This window comes from Symphalangus syndactylus, chromosome 8 (assembly GCF_028878055.3).
Source record: "Symphalangus syndactylus isolate Jambi chromosome 8, NHGRI_mSymSyn1-v2.1_pri, whole genome shotgun sequence".
NCBI lineage: Eukaryota > Metazoa > Chordata > Mammalia > Primates > Hylobatidae > Symphalangus > Symphalangus syndactylus.
This window is the reverse complement of record NC_072430.2, coordinates 120620618-120645069: the sequence shown is the minus strand read 5'-3', so window position 1 is coordinate 120645069 and position 24452 is coordinate 120620618. Positions and strand designations below refer to the sequence as shown.

Genomic DNA, 24452 nt, shown 5'->3' with positions numbered 1-24452 from the left:
ATCCCAGCTACTTAGCAGGCTGAAGCACAAGAATCGCTTGAACCTGGGGGCAGAGGTTGCAATGAGCTGAGATTGTGCCACTACACTCCAGCTTGGGTGACAGTGCGAGACCCCGTCTCAGAAAAAAAAATTGCAAAATATTTTGGGTAACAATAGCTAGCATTTATTAGGTGATTACTATATGCCTGACACTGCTAAGCCCTTTCCATGCATTATCTCGTTTCAGCCTTACAAAAACTCTGTGAGGTAGTTTCATTATTAACAGCATTTTACATTTGAGGAAACTGGCACGAACAGGTCAAGAAACTTGTTCAATATCTCAGCACATGGCAGAAGTGGCATTGGAACCAGAGGAGTTTGGCTTCAGAGCCACTGACCCCTGCCCTGTACTGAGAGAGACAGACCGGCACCAAGGACAATGAAGAGGTAATTTTGAAAATTTTTAATGGAATTTCTCAAACACAGGCTAAAGAGAATAGTGTAATAGTACCTGTCACCCCCAATTATCTATATTTTTACAAATTTGTCTATCTGTCCTTCTTGATTTATAAGTATTTTAGAGCAAATTTTAAAACCTTAGTCTTCCTTATAACCTTTTAACCTGTCATTTCAGAGCAAGCAGTAATTTTAAGGTGGTTGAAAATATGAATGTGAACACAAAAATGGGGCTCACAGTGGGAGACTGGTCCACCATGATAGCATATGAGAAGCCCATGTGACCACCATGAGCGTGTGCACCGACCATGGGCCATCAGAGATGCGACCCAGCCATAGGCCACAAACATTTGGTTTGCTTGGCATGCACATTCCTCTCTTGTAAAATGATGCATCAGACTCTCAGAGCTAAATTCATTAAACCATCTCCTTTTCCTCTGAATCCCTGTCAAAAACAAATCTAAAACTTTGATTTGCTGTGCAACTTTGCCTGAAGGGAAATACTGGACTATTCTGGCCCTAGGCATTTTCAGCCATTCTGGGAGTTTTGTGTTAGTCTAGGCCGTGTATTTCAGCTTCTGGCGAGTTTGTGAGCATGACCTAGCATCCTTGTATTTTGAGAACTCTGGAAAGAGGGATAACAAGTTTGAGTTTCTAGTTCTTCAAGCCCAAGGGCCAGCCTGGAGGCAGTGGGAGGTGCTTATTAGATCTTCTGCCTTGTCTTTATCATTTTGCCTTTGTTATCCTAACTCAGCAGCCTCAATCCTTTTGAGTCTCGTTCTCTCGCCAGGCAGAGTGCAGTGGCGTGATCTCGGCTCACTGCAACCTCCACTTCTCAGGTTCAAGCGATTCTCCTGCCTCAGCCTCCTGAGTAGCTGGGACTACAGGCGCATGCCACCATGCCCAGCTAATTTTTGTATTTTTAATAGAGACAGGGTTTCACCATGTTGGCGAGGATTGTCTCAATCTCTTGACCTCGTGATGTGGCTGCCTCGGCCTCCCAAAGTGCTAGGATTACAGGCGTGAGCCACGGTACCTGGCCAGCTTCAATCCTTCTTTACACCCCCTCCCATCAAGCTGCTTTCATCCTTTTATTTTAAAAGGAAATTATTTATTTCCTTTTAAATAAATAAATAAAGATGAATATAACATCTTTTGGATTGTACTGGTATTTATTTTGGAATTGCTACTTGTAAGTGCTCTGATCAGAAATTTGCATATCTTGAGTGGTCTGCACTTAATTCTATATTCCAATGAGGGAAAAACCAAAACTATGTCTCTCTTTTTCTCTGTCTGATAGAAAGAGCCTTATTTTTTCTTCCTTTTTCTTTTTTCTTTTCTTTTTCTTTATTGTGGTATAACTAATATATATAACATAAATTTTGCCATTTTAATTTTAAGTGTGCAATTATTACTGTAATTATAGACAATTACAGAATTGTCTGTAATTGGTAGAATTCCAATTTCTCAAACAGCAAGATAAAAATCAAATATGCATTACCTTAACCCTATACAAATTCAGATTCCCAAAATCCAAGTATAAATCCAAGTATGTTTGAGAAAATATCTAGAGTACATCGAGAAAAAAATGGAATTAAATAAATACACAATTATTGGAAAACTATGTCAGCTATCACACATTAAAATCCTGCCTAGAAATATCAAATGGAATTTTTTCTATTGATCTGTATATATTTTCAGATTATCTGTTTTTTTTTTGTTTGTTTGTTTGTTTTTTTGTTTTTTTTTTTTGAGACGGAGTCTCGCTCTGTCGCCCAGGCTGGAGTGCAGTGGTGAGATCTCGGCTCACTGCAAGCTCCGCCTCCCAGGTTCACGCCATTCTCCTGCCTCAGCCTCCTGAGTAGCTGGGACTACAGGCGCCCACCACCACGCCTGGCTAATTTTTTGTATTTTTAGTAGAGACGGGGTTTCACCATGTTAGCCAGGCCTGGTCTCGATCTCTTGACCTCATGGTCTGCCCGCCTCGGCCTCCCAAAGTGCTGGGATTACAGGCGTGAGCCACCGCGCCCTGCCTATCTGGGTTTTTTGAACAAATTAGTGAAAGACATCTCTGGTTTACAACCATACCATAATTTACATGTCATGTGTTTCCACTTAAAGCCTATGTTTTACATTATATTCACATGAAGCATTAGCAATTTGGTTTTAGTGTAGAAGTCCAAACTCTTGAATGGAAGTCAAAATGCCCTGCCTCAAATTCTAAACTTTTCCTTCTGAAGTAACTGTATTTACATAGAAAAATCAGAAAACTACAATGTTGAGAATTAAACATTAAAATTTCAACTTTTATTAAATAATTGACTGTGTATTTTGAAATTTAGCGTGTTTGAAAATTTATTCAACATTTTCAGATTTAGAATGCTTTTAGAAAAACAATGCAACTTGTGAATGACTTTTTAATCACAGAGGGTGGGGGAAGGGAGAGTTGGCTTGACTCTTTCTTGTTCAGAATGGACATTTTTGATATTAGGCAAATTTTAAACTGATACTTTATATTTCTTTCCTTCTTTCAAGGTCCTGGTATCTTAACTACCTCATGCCTTTTTTTTTTTTTTTTTTTTTTTGAGACAGATTCTTGCTCTGTCAGCGAGGCTGGAGTGCAGTGGCATGATCTTGGCTCACTGCAACCTCCACTTCCCAGGTTCAAGTGATTCTTGTGCCTCAGCCTCCCAAGTAGCTGGGATTACAGGCATGTGCCACCACGCCCAGCTAATTTTTGTATTTTTAGTAGAGATGGGGGTTTCACCATGTTGGCCAGGCTGGTCTCGAACTCCTGGCCTCGAGTGATCTTCCCGCCTCGGTTTCCCAAAGTGCTGGGATTATAGGGGTGAGCCACTGCACCTGGCTACCTTGTGGCTTTTGGACTATTATTCTTTTTTTTTTTTTTGAGACGGAGTCTCGCTCTGTTGCCCAGGCTGGAGTGCAGTGGTGCAATCTCGGCTCACTGCAAGCTCCGCCTTCCGGATTCACGCCATTCTCCTGCCTCAGCCTCTCCGAGTAGCTGGGACTATAGGCGCCCACCACCACGCCCGGATAATTTTTTGTATTTTTTAGTAGAGACGGGGTTTCACCGTGGTCTCGATCTCCTGACCCCATGATCCGCCCGCCTCGGCCTCCCAAAGTGCTGGGATTACAAGCGTGAGCCACCGCACCCGGCCTGGACTATTATTCTTACTTCAAAGTTAAATTTCTCTTAGAGAGCTTCTAACCCTACTGGGTAATGGTGGTGAAATGGTGGTGGCACCGCGTTATCCGTTTAAAGATAGTTCAATTCACGTATTTTTTAGCTTCCAACAAGTATATTCACACCATTGTTTTGTCTTTCTGTCACCAAACACCAAATGTATTACAGCGAAATATTCCTATACCACCTTTCACATTTTACCAATAAGAGATGATTTCATCAAGTATCTTTGAATTGTTTGGAGTGTGTCTTTGCAAACAGTTAATTATTTTGGAGACCCTGAATCTCTAAACATCATTTTTATTTCAAGAAACTTTAAAGAGTATATGATCATAACACTTCAAACTCCTTTTGAAGGAAAATATTCTTTACATGTAGACAGAAGTTCTCTCTCATGTTTAAAGTATAGATTTACATAATTTGGCTATCCAGAGCCTACTACATGGATAGGACGCTTGATTTTAAGTACAGATAGTTTTACCTAATTTGCCTTATGTGATGTAAGTTTACTCTGAAGACAGAGTAACAACATTTTAATAATTCCTAGTTATTAAAAAATTAAGGTTCTTACAGTACAGCATTAATTTTCATAAAGTGGGTTGTTTCCAGGGAAGAGATTTTTTGTGTTTGATTGTGTGTGTGTGTGTATGTTTTACCCCATTTTATTTAATTGAGGTGAAATTGACATAATGTAAAATTAACCAGTTTAGCCAGTTGTGGTGGCTCAAGCCTGTAATCCCAGCACTTTGTGAGGCAGAGGTGGGTGGATTGCTTGAGCTCAGGAGTTCAAGACCAGCCTGGGCAAGATGGTGAAACCCCATCTCTACAAAAAATACAAAAATTAGCTGGGCATGGTGGCGCATGCCTGTAGTCCCAGCTACTCAGGAGGCTGAGACAGGAGGATTGCTTGACCCTGGGAAGGTTGCAGTGAACCTAGATGGTGCCACTGCACTCCAGCCTGGGCAACAGAGTGAGACCCTGTCTCCAAAAATAAATAAATAAATAAATAAATAAATAAATAAATAAATAAACTAAAATTAACCATTTTAAAACGAATGATCCAGTGGCATTTAGTACATTCACAATGTTGTGTAATCATCATCTTTGTCTAGTTTCAAAACGTTTTCATCCCAAAAAGAAACTGTATATACATTAAGCAGTTGTTCTTCATATTCCATCCCCCACCCCTGTCCCCAGCAGCCACCAGCTGGAGTTATATCTCTCTATGGATATTTCATGTATATTGAATCATATAACGTGTGACCTTTTGTGTCTGGCTTTTTTCACTTATAATATTTTTGAGGGTCATCCACATTGTAGCATATGTCAGTACTTTTAGGGAAGAGTTTTCATCATGTTTATGTGGGTGAGACTGCTTCTACTTGTGGACAATTTCCTGAACCTTATTTCTAGAATGTTCCCTCCAAAGGGCCGAAGGCTTAAGTGTTCATGCCTGGAGGACTTCATCTTATGTTAAAGAAATCTGATAAAAGAATTCCTGGCATTTTGAGAGGAAGGAAATCCTGAGCTTGTGTGACTGCCTACAGGGATGGATTTCGGTGCAGGGATTGCTGGGCAGTGGCTGCTGAGATTCGTGGGCTCTAGATCCTCCCTCCGGAAGGAAGGAGCTGCTGGAAGTGTTGCCAGCCATGGCCCTAGCTGTCAGCCCATTTCTGGGACAGCCTCTGCTGAAGAAGGCTGCCTTGGCTAAGGCCATGTTCCTTTCCCAGGTAGCCCTCATCCAAAGACTGATTGTCATGGAGGGGACACAAAGGGCCAGTTCTCGCTCACTGACTCAGAACAGCTCTGAATTTTCATTCTGTCTTTAGGACTCCCCATAGGGTTGACTGAGGCCCAATCAGTTCCTTTGTGCCCTTCTTTTCCACAGGTGCTGGTTCCGTGCACACTCATAATAAATCTCCTGTATGCTAAATTCCATCTCAGAGTTAGCTTTCCTGGGAAGCTAATTGGCAGTACCAGATTTTCTACCAGTTATAGAGAAGGAAGGAAGGTCTGCACCTCCTCTAAGTTGAGAAGCTTTGCTTTTGGGCTACTGGGCTGTCTATGGGTAGTAGAGGTCTTCTCTCCTAGTTTCACAATTTTTGTCCTGTCGAGATCTTTAAATCAACCTCTTCTGGGTATCAGTGGGGTGGCAGCTAAGGATTTTGCCTTTATTAATAAGTTTTGCATTCCTACAAAACCATTCTCCTATGTTGCCATAGAGAAAACATAAACATTAAAATGAGATGTGCATTTTCTTGCATTCTCTTGCTTTTCGGGGATGTCATAGTGCCAGGAATCATGAAAGGGATACTCAAATTTTGAGTCAAACTGTTATGCCAGTTCATCTTTATAATACATTTTCTTTCTTTCTTTCTTTCTTTCTCTTTCTTTTTTTCTTTCTTTTTTTTTTTTTTTTTGAGACAGAGTCTTGCTCCGTCACCCGGGCTGGAGTGCAATGGCGTGATCTTGGCTTACTGCAACCTCTGCCTCCCGTGTTCAAGCAATTCTTTTGCCTCAGCCTCCCAAGTAGCTGGGATTACAGGGATGGGCCACCATGCCCAGCTGACTTTTTTTTTTTTTGTATTTTTAGTAGAGATGGGGTTTCACCATGTTGGCCAACCTGGTCTCGAACTCCTAACCTCAGGTGATCCACCTGCCTTGGCCTCCCAAAATGCTGGGATTACAGGCATGAGCCACCACACCCAGCCAATACATTTTCTATAGGCAAGAAACCGTATTTGTTTAACGACAACTGGACAGGTTCTGCTCTCCCTTGGACTGAAGAATACTTTGATAAGTCATCTGGCCTAGGGACAAAAGAGAGGGCACTGGGCCTCCTTTTTTTTTTTTGAGACTGAGTCTCACTCTGTCACCCAGGTTGGAGTGCAGTGGTGTGATCTATGCCTGGCTAATTTTTGTATTTTTAGTAGAGATGGGATTTCGCCATATTGGCCAGGCTGGTCTTGAACTTCTGACCTCAGGTGATCTGCCTGCCTCAGCCTCCCAAAGTGCTGGGATTACAAGCCCGAGCTAACGTGCCTGGCCGGCACCTGGTCTTCTTATGGGGTACATAGGAAAGATGTGAGCAATAGGGAGGGGTGGCCCAGTTTAAATTCCCTACCTGAAGTGACAAGGCCTTTCTAAATTGAAAAGAGCTCAAGGAGAGAAGACCCTGAAAGGCTCGGCATGGGAAGGGAGAGTGGAGCTTAGAGGCATCCAGTTTCAGCTCCACAAAGTGATTCAAAGGGGTACTCATGCATATACTTGAAAGGGCCCTCTATTTTGGTCAAGCAAAATATTTAATATTAAGCATTTATCAATTGGAGAGGCTGGCCAGGTGTGGTGGCTCACACCTGTAATCCCAGTACTTTGGCAGGCCAAGATGGGCAGATCACTTTAGGTCAGGAGTTTGAGACCAGCCTGGCCAACATGATGAAACCCTGTCTCTACTAAATGTATAAAAATTAGCTGGGCATGGTGGTGGGCGCCTGTAATCACAGCTACTCAGGAGGCTGGGGCAGGAGAATCACTTCAATCCTGGAGGCAGAGGTTGGAGTGAGACAAGATTGTGCCACTGCACTCCAGCCTGGGCAACAGAGTGAGACTCTGACACACACACACACCCCCAGAGAAATAAAATGTAAAAACAAAAAGTTTTAATGCTTCATTTAAATTGCTTCCGTTATATTATTTAAGAAATATATCTAGTGGCCTATACACTTTCCCATGGTTTTCAGGCTAATAAGTCAAATACCAATGCTTAATAAGATGAAATGAAATAGTAATACAATAATCAATGCTATTTGGCACATGGTAGCCAAGAAAAGAGAGGACTTACTTATTGCTCAATTTAGCAGTGCCCTAACAGGTTTAGAGTTTAGTTTACAGCTAGTTTAAATCTCCCACTTAAATATTACTATGTCCCTTTAAGCTCTAGGTTCATACAGGCATTGTGGCCACAGCAGCTTTCCATCTGTTGAGTAAAAGAAAGCTTTAGAACCTATTTGAGATCCTTAGCCCCATCTCCAAAGAGACTGCAGTGAATTTACAATTGGAGGCCAGGAGGTGGCAGCACAGAGGATAATAGGAGGGTTTGTATATAACCTTTGTGGGGAAGTCTAAGCTTTGTATATAACCTTTGTGGGGGAGGTCCACCTGCTGTCTTTACTTTGGTAGAACTTGTCCGGGAGAGTTGCAGGGTTCTGGCCTGTCGATGTGTCTCTTGAGTATTGTGGAGAAAGAAACCATATAAAGGAATGGCGAACTAAAAACCCACAGGCATAAATTCAGTTATCTTTAACACTCAGATGGGTAGGATCTGGGCTTAAAGTTGAGGCAAGCCTTCAGTGGCCTTTCATAGCAAATGCGAATGATGCTCAGGTTTTCTCCTACTATAGCTTTTGATGCATATTTTCTCCTGTTTTGTAACTTCAAGTCACCTTGCATATAGCAAGTGCTTAATAAATGCTTCTTAGAAACTCTGCTTCTACTTCTTAGAGTTTAATTGAATTAGGAAGCACACCCATGATAGCTGGGTCTAGGCTTATGTTTAATTTTGGTTAGGTATAATATGGAGAGACTTTGGAGAACACAGAAAACTTGGAATTGTAGGGGGCTTGTCTTCCGGAGGTAAGAAGAGGTTGAATTCCAAATCTCATCTCTGGGGCTGAGAATTGAGACTGTTCTGGGCATCTGGAAAGTGTTTGTTATGGCAGGAGAATTAGCTGTGACAACAGAGTTCAATATAGGAGTATAGTTAGAGATGGAGATATAATTAAAGTGGGAATATTGTTAGACATAGCAGTATAATTAACTATGGGAGACTAGTTAGAGATGTCAACATAGTTAGCTCTAAGAATCTACTTAGAGATTGCAGCATAGTTAATCATGGGAAATATGGGGGCGAGGTAGGGAAGAGCATATGGTAGGAACTGAAGGATGGGTGACTCAAGGCACAGATGAATACAGAACATTTGAGTTTCATAATTTTCTACTTTTGGCTCTGGGTAGTACTCTGAGGATGAGTACTATTATTATTATTATTATTTGAGACAGAGTTTTGCTCTTGTCACCCAGGCTGGAACACAGTGGCACGATCTCAGCTCACTGCAACCTCCACCTCCCAAGTTCAAGCGATTCTCCTGTCTCACCCTCCCAAGTAGTTGGGATTACAGGCGCCAGCCAGCCACCACACTCTGCTAATTTTTCTAATTTTTGTATTTTTAGCAGAGACGGGGTTTCACCACGTTGACCAGGCTGGCCTTGAACTCCTGGCCTCAGGTGATCCACCTGCCTCGGCCTGCCAATGTGTTGGGAGTATAGGCCTGAGGCACCACAGCCGGCCAAGTACTGTTTATTTTTCATCTTTGCATTCCACAAGAGGTTGAGCACAGTGCCATGCTTACACAGTTGATGATAAGTACTTGTTGAGTTGAATCCTTTCAGATGGTCACAGTTGGCTCTGGAAGCTGATTGGGTCAGATCTGACTAAAGTATGAATACTTAACAATAATTGCAGCTAACGTTTACGCAGTGCTTCCCATTTCCCATGAAACTGTACTAAGGGCTTTCTGTGTGTTATTTCACCCAATCCTGACAGCAGCCACAGGGAGGCACTGTTATGCCAAAGGCCATACTCTGAACAACCCCGCCAGTGGTTCATAAATTTGACATGCCTCAGAATTCCCAAGCCTCTGGAACAGGGGTGACTAGGGTGAGAGGGGAGTGAGGGGCCTAGGGAACAACATTAAAGGAGGCACTCACTTTTGGGGTTGTACAGTTGCAGGGTGGGCCCCAAAAGCGAGTGTCTCTTTAAATGTTGCACTCTAAGCTCCTCATTTGTCTCATTCTAGTCCCTTCCCTTCTCATTCTAGTCCCTATAACAGGCTTGGGAGCCTTTTAAAAATGCAGATTTAGCCGAGTACAGTGGCTCACGCCTGTAATCCCAGCACTTTGGGAGGCCGAGGTGGGTGGATCGCCTGAACTCAGGAGTTCAAGACCAGCCCGGGCAACATGGTGAAACCCCGTCTCTACAAAAAAAAAAAAACCCAAAATATTAGCTGGGTGTGGTCGTGCATGCCTGTGGTCCCAGCTACTCGGGAGGCTGAGATTGGAGAATTGCTTGAGCCCGGGAGGTGGAGGTTGCAATGAGCCGAGATTGCATCACTGCACTCCGACCTGGGTGACAGAGTGAGACCACATCTCAGAAAAGCCTAAAAAGCCTGACAAATACTAAAAACACGGATTCTTGGGCCCCTACCGAAGAACTTCAATTCAGATGATGTCAAATAGGGTCCAGGAATGTGGAGTTTCTGTAGTGCAGGTGGTTAGGATCATCGCTCTGTGAGAAACTCTGCTTCTGCCGACAGTCTCAGATGAGAGTCCCTTTGCATTCAGTGAAATAATTTCTCTCTGTCTGTTTGGTTTGGGGGTAGATGTTGGTGAGGTCACCAGTTTTCTATCTGAATTTTTAAGGGATGCAGTGGGAGTCTGACGTTCCTCTTGCAGGGAGCTCCTGTAGTGTGTTTTGCGGGGCTTTGGCCCGACAGGACTATTCCTTGTGGGGTTCTTTCTGTCCATTCTAGATGGCGGTCCTCCTTGGATACACACACCATGCTTGAAACAGTGCATCGCCAGCTGCTATTACCAAGTGCAGTAGATGTTTTCTCTGGCCCTGCCAGTATCCATTCCCCTTTTTGTGTTTCCAGTTGATTTTCCTTTGGAAACGAGACCTTTCCCACTCTTAGCCCTTTCCTGTCTCCTCAGTTCCTCTTCACTTGAGCTCTGCAAGGGTGTGCATGAGACTAGAACCTGCTAGGTAGATGTATTTTCTCCCTCCGAGCAGAGCAATTGGTTGCATTTGGGCCAAGGAGAGTCAAGCCTGGGCCTGTTGATCAACTGTCTGGGAAGGAGCTATCCTCTTTCTGCTAAGATCACTAACAGAAAAGAGGGTGCAATTCAGGCATAGTGGGGACCTGAGAATGCCATAACTCAGAGCTCAGAGATGAAAAGAGACCAATCTTTATTGTATCTTTGGAGGGCCTGGATCCAGTTATGTCTAAAGCTAGCATTATGTCTGAAGTTTCCAGTTACTTGAGGCAGTACATTTCTTCTTATACTTAAACTAGTTTGAGTGATGTTTTTTGTCCTTAATAATTAGAAGATTATTAATATCCAGAGGATAAAGGTCATAAATAGCTATACAAAAAGGTGTTGAACACACAACAGGGTTAGAATCCCTTCATGAAGGGCTGAAAGAGCCAAACTTTCTTGAAGAAAAACATCTTACCGTGCTCTACACCTCTTCCAGCCCAGCTTATGTGCTTTTTCTTCCTCCGTGGGAAAAATTACTTTCTCTTTTTAAATGCCCAGAATTATTCCCGAGTATGAAGTTGCCTAGAGAGTAATCTCTACTGAATTTTGAGGAGAAGTTATAATATGTTTGTTGCTTGGAACTGAAGAATAAGCAAAGACTATGACTATTAAGGTTTTCTAGAGTATATATTTTGGGGAAGGGAGGGAAGTGAAATTGACCAACAAACTTTACCCAATAAAAATAGTTTGAGGCTGGAAGCAGTGGCTCAAGCCTGTAATCCCAGCATTTTGGGAGGCCGAGGCAGGCAGATCATGTGGTCAGGAGATCAAGAACATCCTGGTAACACGGTGAAACCCCATCGCTACTAAAAATACAAAAACAATTAGCCGGGCGTGGTGGCGGGCACCTATAGTCCCAGCTACTCGGGAGGCTGAGGCAGGAGAATGGTGTGATCCCTGGAGGTGGAACTTGCAGTGAGCCAAGATCACGTCACTGCACTCCAGCCTGGGCGACAGAGCAAGACTCTGTCTCAAAAAAAAAAGTTTGAAAATTTAGAAAGTCCTTTGCGTTATGGGAAACGACAGAGTGATAGGACAGATAGAAACAGATAGATAGTGTCTATTTCTCTTCAGGGAGGTGAAGCCAAGCAGAGAAACAGAAATAAAAATCTCACCTGACTAAATCAAACTTTGGTGTGTTGTACCCTGCCTAAAAGAGGGCTGTGTTCTTTCAGGATTAGCTCTCTCTCTCATCACAATTACCCTTTTCCTGCCTCTTAACCCAGTTCAGGGGACTATATGGGGTTAGTTCTGAAAGCAACAGACTCTAACACTGGTTAACTTAAGCCAAAAAAGAAAAAAAACTTAGTATTGATTGAGAAGTTATGGAGTCACCCATAGAATGATGGGAATACTAAAGAGCTAGAATAATAGATCTTGTTTCGGAAATGCAAGAGCAGGAAAGCTCTAAGCATCTAAAGCCTGGAGCAATTATGGTTGGGTCTGCTCTTCAAGATGCTACCCTTAAAATAATTCATGCCTCACTCCAGCTGTTTTCCAACTTTGAGTCTTTGCCGTTAAGACGCAAATTATAGAAAGAGTGTTTGATTGGCTCATCTTGGTCACATGTCGATTTCTTAGTCACATGTCCATTTCTTGTTGAGGTTTAGGGGTGAGGGATGGAAGGTACCTTCATTGTTATAGCCAACCTATTGAATTGGGGGCATGTTCTTCAAAGGAAAACAAAACACCGTTACCAAAAGGCAGAGTGAGGGATACTACACAGGCAGAAACAAGAGACTCTTTAAGGACCCTTGGCGGATTTTACTTTGGTGACATTAGTCATGCCACTCCCTAATGTGACTTCTCTGGAGAGGTGAGGCATGTTGCTTCTCTATCTTGGATCACTCAGGGTGAGTGATGATGCTTGGCTCAGAGTACTGGTTTGTTTCAGAAGCCCTATTTTTTCTTTAAGGAAGACACTATTTGTTAGTTTTTCTCTGCTGGATGTGGGCAGCTCATAAATAGAGTCCTCAGAATTAAACATACCTTCCATGCCAACACTAAATAGCTCTTTTTCTGTTTTCTTGTGTTTATTCAGCACGTTTGTTAAGTGCCCACTATGTGTGTGCATTGTTCTAGATGTTGTCGTATGGCAAGGTCTGCACTGTTCTAGGCGTCGGGGATATTGCAAAGAACAAAACAAAGTCCCTGCCTCCATGAATGGACCCTACATTCTAGTTCACCATTGTATTCCCAGTTCCTGGCTTAATAAATTTTTGTAGAACGAATAACTGAATGATACCAGCTCATGCTATGTTGTCTAAGCACAACTTTTTGGTGAAATGTGTTCATGATGTGGCATTGGAGCTTAATTTTTTTTTTTTTTTTTGAGGCAGAGTCTCTTTCTGTTGCCCAGGCTGGAGTGCAGTGGTGTGATCTCAGCTCACTGCAACCTCTGCCTCCTGGGTTCAAGTGATTTTCCTGCCTCAGCCTCCCGAGTAGCTGGGATTACAGGCATGCACCACCACCCATGGCTAATTTTTTTTTTTTTTTTGTACTTTTAGTAAAGACGGGGTTTCACCATGTTGGCCAGGCTGGTCTCAAACTCCTGACAGGTGATTCGCCCACCTTGGCCTCCCAAAGTGCTAGGATTACAGGCATGAGCTACCATGCCTGGGCGGAGCTTCAGTGTTTTGAATCTCTAATTTTTCCTCCCTGCCTATGCATTTTCCTCTAACTCCCAGAAGTCGTCAAAAAATTCTTAAAGAGAGGGGCCTCCAAACTCTACTAGTTGTTTTCAAACCAGACTGTAGAGTTTCCCCTGCTATGGGGAAATCTGAAAATAGGAGCCAGCAGGTCTGCCTTGGAAACAAGCAGCTGATGGGTCTGTGAGTCACTGATGTCAGGGGACTGCCTACTCCCCGGACATCAGGTGCCCAGGGGGCTCTCGTTAAAAGTCAGATGCTGCTGCATGTGGTTGGCGGTGTTGGCTTCAACTCAGGCAGTATGAACCATCTAGCGCCACTCTAAAAAAGGGGAAGCTTGCTGCTTGCCTGTGAATGATATCTGAAATAGGATTGTCAAAATGTGACCTCAGCTACCATATTTGAATATGAAACTGGAGAGTTTGGTCACGTTTTTATTCCCATCAAAATTGTAAATTATCAACAAGGAAACAGTGAAGGCATTAAAATTCTGGGAAGATGAATGCTAAGAAAAACACTGATCTAAAAATCCCTAAAAACCTAATAAACAGAATACTCACATCAGTTAATAAGAATGAGGTAGTATTATGTATACTAACAAGCATTGCTCTCCGAGACATATTATTAAATAGAAAAAGCTTGCAAATAGATGCATGCATGCCTTTTAGATAAACAAAACAAAACTCACTACCAATAACGGCACACACAATGATGCTACATCACAAGTACACATATGTGTTTATGTGTCCAGAAAAAGTTTTGTACCTTATTGATAATAATGGTTACCCGGGGGGATGTGGAGGGTGGAGGTAGAAAGGCGATTAGGTTGTGGATAGTCAACAGAGGAAATCTGAACTGTAATATTCCAATTTTTTAGAAGACTATTTCATTTAGAAGTTTTAGAACTTAAAATTAATTTTAAAAATGTTAGTAACTGTTAGAGTTGGCAAACATTTAACGTGATCCTTAGCAAGGCAGGACATTAACCTCTTGATCAAGTTTGTTAAATAGATGTAGTTCTGTGGCTTTCTATAAATATCCTGTCTGAAACAAACCACATAAAAGATGCCTGTATATTGCAGAGGTACAAATGTCATATGCAAGCCAAGTAGTGCTGGAGCAGACATTTCCCCAAACGGGCCTATATTATTTGAATTTGTTTAATAATATTGAATTCTGATATTTCTTCAGGGCTTTATAAAGGTTTTAAGACTGTCTCATTTGAGTCTCACAACTGTGTTAAATAGGGTAAGAATTGTCACCTCTGTTTCATAGATTAGAAAACTGAGGTTCAGAAAAATTAAGTGACGTATTTAAAAATCAGTTAGTAATGGGGCACAGCACCTGTATTTCCCAGGAGCTGAATGCTCCAATTTCTCCATTCTCAGCAAATCCAACTCAAATAGTTACTAGTAGCTGTCCATCCCTAGATTTCATTTTCTTGCTAGCTGAGTTCACATTTTGGGACCCTCCTTTACCCACTTTCTATTTGAACCTAGGTGGATTATCTCAAAATCCAAAATCCAATTTCAGAATATAGTCATTTTTACCAGGGGATTTTCCAGCCAGTAGGAAGTGTGCTTTGTAAAACCACACTCAGCCTCCATCCTGGCACCAGGTGCGAGTGGTGAGTGACATGGTGTGGGCATGACAACACAGTCCTGTGCTGTCTGGTGACAGCTGGTTCTCTGTCACATCCTGTTAATGTTTCATGATGGGTCCATATCCTGTCTCCCCAGCTAAGCCAGAGGCTGCAGGGACCTTCTGTTATTTTTCCTTATCCCTTAGTAGCCTTTCAGTGAATATGTACTTGATAAGTCCCTTCAGCCTCACACTGTAGCTGGAACAGGACCAACCTATGTGTAGTAAGACACTTTTAAAAATAATACACCGCCCATGAGGATTGACACTTTCATAAGCTCTTGCTCCTCCTCCTCACCCTCCAAACCAGCTCCTCCCACACTCCTCTATCTCAGCCAGTGGAGATTCAGCCTCCAAGTTTATAAATCCAAAACTTGGGACTTACTTTTTTTTTTTTTCACACCCTATTTACAATCCTTCAGCATATCCTGTTGGCTCTACCTTCAAATTCCATCCAGAGTCCAGCGGTTCCTTACCACCTCGACTGCTACCACCCACCACCCTGGTCGAAACCACTGTCATCTGTCACCTGGACTATTAGAATGGCCTCCATATACATCTCCCTTGACACTTAGGTTTTTCTCAAGACAGCAGCCAGTGGATCCTATTACCATCTCAGTTAGACCATATCATTCCCTCTACTCAGAAACATCTGAAGATTTTCTCAGCTCATGTGGAGCAAAATCCAGAGTCCTTGCAATCAATGTCCTACAACGTCCCGTGTTCCGCTATCTCCTATAACTCTTCCCCTTCCATGGCCCCCTTCTCTCTAGGGCCCCTGGAGTCCATATCCTCCCACAGGTACCCTATAGTTCATTCTCCCTCCTCTGGGGTTTTGCCCATATGCACTCTGCCTGAAATACTCTTCCTGGCGATATCATGGCTAGCTTGCTCACCTCCTTCAAGTTTTTCTTACATGTCACAGTCTCAGCGAGGCCTTCCCTGACCACCTCATTTAAAAGTGCAGGCACCACTCCCCTCCACCCCACACACACGCACGCGCGCACACACACGTACGCATGCACACTCACATGCACGCACACACGCACGTGCGCGCACATGCACGCACATGGACGCGCGCGCACACACACACATGCACACTCACACACACCCCGCTCTCCCTGGCACTTCTTATTCTCTTCCCCGCCTTATTTTTCTCCATAGTACATATCGACTCCTAACATACTGAATAATGCTTTGTTTGTCTGACTTCCCACTAGAACGTTTGCTCCATGAGAGTAAAGATTTGTATTTGTCTGATTCACTGCTGTATTCCTGGCTCTTAGAAAATGCCCAGCACATAACAGATGAGATGCTCCATAAATATTTGTTGAATAAATCAGACTGGAAAAGACAAAACTTTAGATTGAACCTTGTATTTGGCGAGGGTATAGGGAAGTAGATACTTTCATATGTTGCTGGTCAGAGTGCAAATTCGGATTATTTCTTTGGGGAGCAATTTGGCAAGATCCATCAAAATTAAAAAGGCACCTGACCAATGACCCAGCAATTCAACTGCCAAACATTTATCCGACAGATATATATTTTTTAATCTTATTATTTTTTTGAGACGGAGTCTCGCTCTGTCACCCAGGCTGGAGTGCAGTGGTGTGATCTCGGCTCACTGCAACCTCCGCCTCCCGGGTTCGAGCAATTCTCCTGCCTCAGCCTCCTGAGTAGCTGGGACTACAGGCGCATGCCACCACGCCCGGCTAATTTTTGTATTTTTAGTAGAGACGGGGTTTCACCATGTTGGCCAGGATGGTCTCAATCTCCTGACCTCGTGATCCGCCCGCCTCGGCCTCCCAAAGTGCTGGGATTACAGGTGTGAGCCACCGCGCCCGGCCTATCCAATAGACATTCTTGCAGATGTGTTCAAATACGTTGGTTCAAGAATGTTCACTGCAGCATTATCTTAATAATGAAAGGCCGGAATCCACCCGTATGTCCATCAATAGGGGTCTGAGTAAGTAACATGCGGGCATCCTTAAAACTGCTTAGCATGCAACTGTTAAAATGAGAGGAGGATATCCACGCGCTGACAAGGGACAGCCTCCATGATACACGGATCAAAAAAGCCAGGTGCAGAAATGTGTGGAGCATGCCGCTGTCTGGGTCAAAGGGAGGAGGATAGGCACATATATTAACAAGTTTGTACAAGCACAAATAAATACAACTATATATAAATAGCTCTGGAAACTCACAAGTGGTTGTCTCACAAATAGGGGCTACTTAAGGACTAGGAGGTTTGAAAACAATTTTTCAAATCACTGTAAATATATTATTAAAAAAAAACCCTACGTCGATATGCATCAATCCATGCTTATTTGGTAACTTTTACTCTTGTGGAGCTGACATCAAAAACATGCCCAAAACTCTGCTTTGAAGGCATGTGGGGGTGGGGGAGGATCTTTAATTTCCTCGCGCATTGAAGCCAATAAAAGGTATGAATAGATTCAGCCCAATCTCGTGCTCTGTGGCTCCAGGGCTTTCCCCTCCCCGCCCTCCCCCAGCCCGGCTGCCAGCCTGCGGTGCCCTGGGATTTTGAGGACTGGCAGGAGTCCCTACTTCCCCCTTAGAGGGCGGCAGCGGGGCGTCTCGGGGACGCATGCGCCCCAAATTGCGCTCGGGGAATTAAAAGAGGAGGAAAAAAGCCCCAAGAAAACTCACGCCCCAAACAAAACGCAAGTAGAGGAGGGCGCGCGGCCTGCAGCCCTCTCCCGCGTCCCCGGCCGCGGCGTGATGTGCGCGGACCAGCCGGCGACGCCCGGGCTACCGCTGTCACCGCACCTGGACGCCAGCCCGGTGGCCGCGCCCCAGCCTCGATCGCTCGCCGCGGCGACTCGGCCCCAGGCTCCCGGCGCCGGTGGGGGCCCTCGCTCTCTATGGGGCTGAGGGACTGGCTGAGGACCGTGTGCTGCTGCTGCCGGTGCGAGTGCCTGGAGGAGCGCGCCCTGCCTGAGAAGGAGCCCCTCGTCAGGTGAGTGCGCCGCCCGGGCCGGGATCTGGGCTTACTTGGGCTGCAGCCGGGCGCCGAGAGCGTGGACACCTGTGTGCTTGTGTGAGTTGGGGAGGTGGGCTTGCTGGAAGGGCACGCGGAGGCGCCATCTCAGCCCCTTGGTTCCTTATGGGATGTTTTGGGTTTGTTCCTTGAGTAAGATTTTTGCCGAAAAGCACAAATCTTCGGAGACACCCGAGACCCAGCTGGATGTCTGTGCAAAGTGCGGAGAATTCGGGTGTCCTGCCTGGGCAGGGAAGTAAGGGAGAGAAGTTGATCAGAAGTTTCCATAGGGGTCTGATAAAATACAACTGTGACTGGGTATTTGATCGGTATACTACAGTGAAACGGGCGACTGTGGATTTCTGTGCCACTCAGCAAAAAAAGTTGTCTATTTCTCATTCAATTTTATTACCCAAAGAAGACGATTCCAGTGACTGAGTACAAGGAAATACTTTTCACATGAAAAAAATGCTTGTTTAATCAAGGGGCAGCCTATTCACTAGGATGTTGATTCATTACAGGTTAAGCTATGAAGTGTGAGGAAATGTAATGCTCATTAGCAATAAGCTAAGAGGCTTTGTGAAGAGACCATACCAGCCCAGTTTTGTTCAGGGCTGTGATTTTAAGCAATGATTTTCTATCCTGAGTTTGCTGAAATTGAGGCTGGACTAGGTCATGCCTCAGGGGTAGACATGACAGAAACAGAATATTTAAAATGGAATTAGGAAACAGTATTTCAGGTGGAATTCCAGGGTTGAGTAAGCAAATACTAAAGCCAGGGTTTCTTTCTTTTTAAGTATGAAACTCACGTAATACAGCTTGCACAACTTTTTCTAAGGAATGGTTTACCTTTTCTTACTCTATCAAGTCCAAACACCCCCTTGACTTTGGAGATCTTATATAACCCCTTCCTGCCTGTCCACTCTGATTTTCCAGTACATTAAACAGTGTACACTCCTTGCGGCCGTGGGAATAATCCACTCATTCGCTCCAACCCTCCCTCAGGTGGTGACCTTTATCCTTGCTCCTCCTTCCCAAAAGCTATTTTCAAGGCCTTCTCAAGCAATCTTCTTTGATTACTTTGCCCTTATCCATCTTCCTCTTCTAGGATGTAGGACTTAGAAATTACCATCTACTCCTCGCTGTTTGGTAAGCACACATGTATATAAACATGTAACTCATGTATATTATACATATAAAGTCATACACAAAATACACAGTGTTTTTGATTGCTCTTGTCAATGGCACTCCCACTTATATTTTTAGATTATTGTGCGTAGGGAGAAATGGAATAATCTATCTCTAATCTAATAGGTAGTGGGTAACTACAATCTACAATTTTATGCTTAGGTTATACGCTGAACTTGTCAGGGCTCTTAGTAACGTGAAATACAGACTTGAGCTTAGTTTCAACCTCAGGGGCTTGAGTATTTCCAATTTTCTGTCCAGGATTGCTGTTTCAGTTAATAGTTCTGGTTGTTTTAAAATCTAGACCCTCTCCTGTCTTGGCTTCTATCCAGTGAATACAAGTCAGTGAATTTTGCATGTGATTTTAAGAAGCCCCATGATCAATTGGAGCGGAATAGCATAGGGCTTGTGAATCAGGTTGCCTGGAATGAGTCTGCTCACCCAACTGGGTAACCTGGCACAAGTTATTAAAATTATTTGTGCCTCAATTTCATCATCTGTAAAATGGGAATGATAATAATACATACTTCAAAGAGTTGCCATGAGAGATGAAAGGCGATAATACATATAAAGTGCTTAGTATAGAGTGTGACACATAGTTAACACTCAATAAATTGTAGTTATTAATTATCATTGTTATTCTGAGCATGTGGGTATGAGTGGACTGGTCTCATGTGGTTTAATGTCATTCTGGCACCATTTCCTTATAACAATATTTTGGAAGAACAGCTTATTAATGGATACGTGGAGCAGTGGCGTGTGTGTATATGGGTACCTGCAGGTTCTTTCCTGTATAAGGCATCTGAAGATTGGATCTGAAAACTTTTTTTTAGTTGATTTAAACATTTTTTAAAGTATGCAATTCAGTAGTTTTTAGTATATTCACAAAGTTGAGGAACAATCATCACTATGTATTTTTTTTTGAGACGGAGTCTTGCTCTGTTGCCCAGGCTGGAATGCAGTGGCATGATCTCGGCTCACTGCAAGCTCTGCCTCCTGGGTTGACGCCATTCTCCTGCCTCAGCCTCCCGAGTAGCTGGGGCTGCAGGTGCCGGCCACTGCACCTGGCTAAGTTTTTGTATTTTTAGTAGAGACAGGGTTTCACCGTGTTATCCAGGATGGTCTCGATCTCCTGACCTCATGATCCGCCTGCCTCGATCTCCCCAAAGTGCTGGGATTACAGGCGTGAGCCACTGCGTCCGGCCGATCATTGATCATTTGTCTGTAAAATAGTGAGTGACTTTTGGTTTAAAATTTCATCTTATTAATTAAAAGAAATACTTGGAGTATGTAATCACTGGTTTTCTGTGGTTGCCACCACCACTTCCCATAAACGTGGTGGCTTTTAAAACAAGAGAAATCTGCCGGGTTCGGTGGCTCACGCCTATAATCCCAGCACTTTGGGAGGCCGAGGCAGGCGGATCACGAGGTCAGGAGATCAAGACCATCCTGGCTAACCAGGATGAAACCCCGTCTCTTTAGTGAAACCCTGTCTCTACTAAAAATACAAAAAATTAGCCGGGTGTGGTGGCGGGCGCCTGTAGTCCCAGCTACTCAGGAGGCTGAGGCAGGAGAATGGCGTGAACCCAGGAGGCAGAGCTTGCAGTGAGCCGAGATGGCGCCACTGCACTCCAGCCTGGGCGGCACAGCGAGACTCCATCTCAAAAAAAAAAAGAGAAATCTATTCTTTCACAGTTCTAGAAGCCAAAAGTCTGAAATCAATGTTTCGGCCAGGCCACGGTCCTTCCAAAGGGTCTAGGGGAGAATCATTTTTCACTGATTCCAGCTTCCGGTCGCTTCCAGTGTTCCTTGGCTTGTGGCCACACAGCTTCAGTCTTTGCCTCCCTTCATCTTTGATGTGTCTCTCCTCTGTGTTTCAAATCTCCCTCCCTCTCTTTTCTCTTATGAGGACACCAGTGATTGGATTTAGGGTCTGCCCTAAAACCTAGGATGATTTCATCTCAAGATCCTTGACTTAATTACATCTGCAAAGACCTTGTTTTCAAATAAGGTCATAATTATAGCGACTGGGGATTAAGACTTGGACATATCTTTTGGGGGGAAACTATTCAGCCCATTACAGAGTACTTTTGGAAAGATGTGTGAGCCGAAAGCATTGGTAATTATTTCACTTTTGTAGCATGGCTTTCTTCCATCAGTGATAGGAGCATGCTCTTGCCATATAAAAATCTACCTGAGGCCAGGTGCAGTGGGTCACACCTGTAATCCCAGCACTTTGGGAGGCCGAGGCAGGCGGATCACCTGAGGTCAGGAGTTTGAGACCAGGCTGGCCAACATGGTGAACCCCGTCTCTATTAAAAATAAAAAAAATCAGCCGGGTGTGGTGGCGGGCACCTGTAATCCCGGCTACTTGGGAGGCTGAGGCAGGAGAATTGCTTGAACATGTGATTCTCCTGAGCATGTTTGTGTTCCTGGAGGCACAGCTGCAGTCACCTTTAAGGAGAAAGATGCTCAGGTCTTCTGGCACCATGGAGCCTACTGCCATGTATGATCTAATACAGACATCAGAGGCCTGGGAGATGCTGAATCAGAACACAGAGAAGCTGGCTGTGGAGTGAATGTCATGCACCGAGGGATCTTTCACAAGAGTTGCTTTGAACTTTTTCAGGGAAGTACAATTGTTACTCTCTAATTTCTATTAGCTGTTAACTGATAATCAAACATCGTTACAATCTGTCTGATTTTTCAACAGCAAAAGAAGAAATGGAAAGAATGAACAACGATAGCTATGATTTTATGTGTGGCTCTCTCTTAAGCCACCCAAGTGGACCATATAATGAGCTTCCAAATCTGTTTTGCTCCTTGTTCATCTCGATGCCCACCTGCAGCTTCCATTCATGATAACAAACTTGATGCCCTCTGCAGGCAATGAATGGACAGACGTCACTGTTTTATTTTTCTACAGTGCCTGAATTCCTGGGAGGGAAAAGTAAAATAAAATCTGAGTTTGCTCTAGATGACTGTTTTGTGCCCACACAAAGGATCATTCTAAAAAGGAACTGATCAGGGCCTTCGGGTGTGGGCCAAATTCAAAACAAACTGAATTTTCCTGAATGGCCCACAGATACAAAGCATTTACAACAGTGCCTAGTCTGTCACAAGCACTAAGCCCAATCTGTACAGGATCAGGAGCATGAGGGCAGGGAAGATGAACTCCCCTGTCAGAGACGCTTTCCTCCTCAACTCAGTCTCTGCCCCAAGCAGCGTGACTCAAACTAAACCGTTTCTTCTATATCTGTTAATGAAATCCCCACCATAGCCCTATGAAGCACAGCTGATTCTTGTTGTCTGTGGTAGTTAGGTTCTGTAAAGTCACTTGAACACTGAATTAGTGAATACTGAACCGTTGTTCTTAGGGGAAATACAGGGTTAGGTTCCTGTGAGCCGATGGCAGGATTAGATCCCTGTCAACCAATCAATACATAACTTTGTTTTATGTGTTTCTGCCTAAAGACACCTTATTTAATATATATTGTTGATCTATCAACATTGAACTCACGGCCAACACCCTATATCTCAGGTTGGAGTGAAGCTTATCCAACATGTATGTTAGCACTTCAGCACTACACTTTGGGAGATATTCTAAACAGTGAAATTGCCAGCTAAAAGTACAAAAAAGGAAAAAAAAAAAAAATGCCGCTAAGTGGGGGTTGGGTGCGGTGGCTCACACCTGTAATCCCAGCACTTCGGGAGACCAAGGCAGGTGGATCACTTGAGGTCAGCAGTATGAGAACAGCCTGGCCAACGTGCTGAAACCCCGTTTCTACTAAAAATACAAAAATTAGCTGGGCGTGGTGGCACATGCCTGTAATCCCAGCTACTCTGGAGGCTGAGGCAGGAGAATCACTCGAACCTGGGAGGCGGAGGTTGCAGTGAACCAAGACTGAGACACTGCACTCCAGCCTGGGTGACAGAGCGAGACTCCATCTCTAAATAAATAAATAAATAAATAAATAAATAAAATGTTGCTAAGTGATCACAAAAAGGACGCTTGTTTCCAATCTGAGAGCTGAACCAAGAAGACTGAGTCTTGCCTTTTGACCTCAGCTGGGGCTGTGCGTCTCAGGCAACTCTAAATTTTTTGCCACTCTAAGCATGTTCACGAATGGCCTTGGAAACATCACTGGTATTGATTTTGGGGTTACAGGTAAATTTTGATGAGTGGGCGAATTTGCAAATGCAGAATCTGCAAATAATGAGGATTGGCTGTAATTATGTCCACCATCCCCATTTGGCCACTGAGGAAACTGAGACACAGAGAACTTCAGTAACTTGCTTAGAGGCACATGTGGTGGAACTGGGATTCATATGCTAGTAGATTTCAATGCCATAGAAAGAGCAGAGCCCTTCTGGTGTGCAGAGAGGTGTGGAACTAGCTGCTTATGTGGTGTGTGTTAGAAGTTGTGTTTGGAGTTTGAATCTTTCCCTGAATTGTTATAGCCCGGACTCCAGAAACACTGGGCCTTTTCCTGCATCCAGGCTAGGGAAACCAGGTGCCAGTGGGAAAGAAGGGTGGGGGTAAGGGAGGGCTCACACATGTAAAAGGGAATCACCACCAACTCTAGAAGTATAATAATCTTTTACATTTGTAGAGTTTTTCATTTTACAGTGTGGACTCACATGACCTTGGAGCTGACCAAATCGTCTTCTCCCCGTTGGAAGGGCTTTTAGAAAGTGTTGACAAGTATGTTTATGTCAGTGAGATTTCTCAGACCGGGGCCCAGATGGCCTGACTTTTTTCCCACCACATACTATTGGGTTTTCCGGAGCCAGGTCTCTGAGCAGATTGGGAAGATTGGCACACCTCATCTGTGGCTTCCTGCAGAAACCTGCAGTTTGCAAAGCCGGTAGCTCTGGGGCCAGACAATGATTCACAGGAAGTTTCTGCAGGGGCACAAAGGGTTTTTACTGGAGGAAAGTGCCCTGGCTGGAAGATTCCCATTGCAAGCCTGGCACTTTTGCCTTCTTGAAAGACAGGGCAGTGATAGGGGAGGGCCAGAGGTGCATGAGTGCTGTCCCAGGGACTGGGCTTTAGGCCCAATGAGTAGGAGGCATGCTCTTTATAAGAAGTTAGCTGTCCAAAATTCACAAGGATGACTTTTAAAGGTTTTCTTCCCCGGAAAGCCACAGCATCCCTCTTCTCTTTTTGTGACTTGCATTAGTCAGTCTCAGTGCCATTGGAAGTTCCCGAGAAGATGAAATTTCTTTCTCCTACACATCATGTGAGAGTTTCCTGGAACTTTTTATTCTCTAGAATCTTGAAGTGATCTTATCACTACACCACCTATGTTTAAAAAGTAAACTCTGCTTAAATGCTGGGTAAAATAGTTTATTCTGTTAGCAACTGAAGTCATTTTAGTCTGGTTAATAAATCTTTGTTTTGTGACAGTTATATACCATGCACTCTATTCTTTTGTGTCCTTTTAGGAAATAATTT

The 24452-nt window shown here is 43.8% G+C and overlaps 1 protein-coding gene across 2 annotated transcripts in view; it reads left to right on the top strand.

Annotated features, from left to right (window-relative positions):
• The first annotated feature begins 17315 nt into the window (after nucleotides 1-17315).
• Nucleotides 17316-24452, top strand: part of MREG (melanoregulin) — a 73408-nt gene continuing 66271 nt past the window's right edge. Inside the window, exon 1 of one of the 2 annotated variants that reach the window (XM_055290549.2) lies at nucleotides 17316-17785. In XM_055290549.2, coding sequence (XP_055146524.1) covers nucleotides 17691-17785 — 95 coding nt within the window. In that variant the 5' untranslated portion in view covers nucleotides 17316-17690. The remainder of the gene's footprint in view (nucleotides 17786-24452) is intronic. The other variant, XM_055290550.2, reaches the window with a different exon arrangement.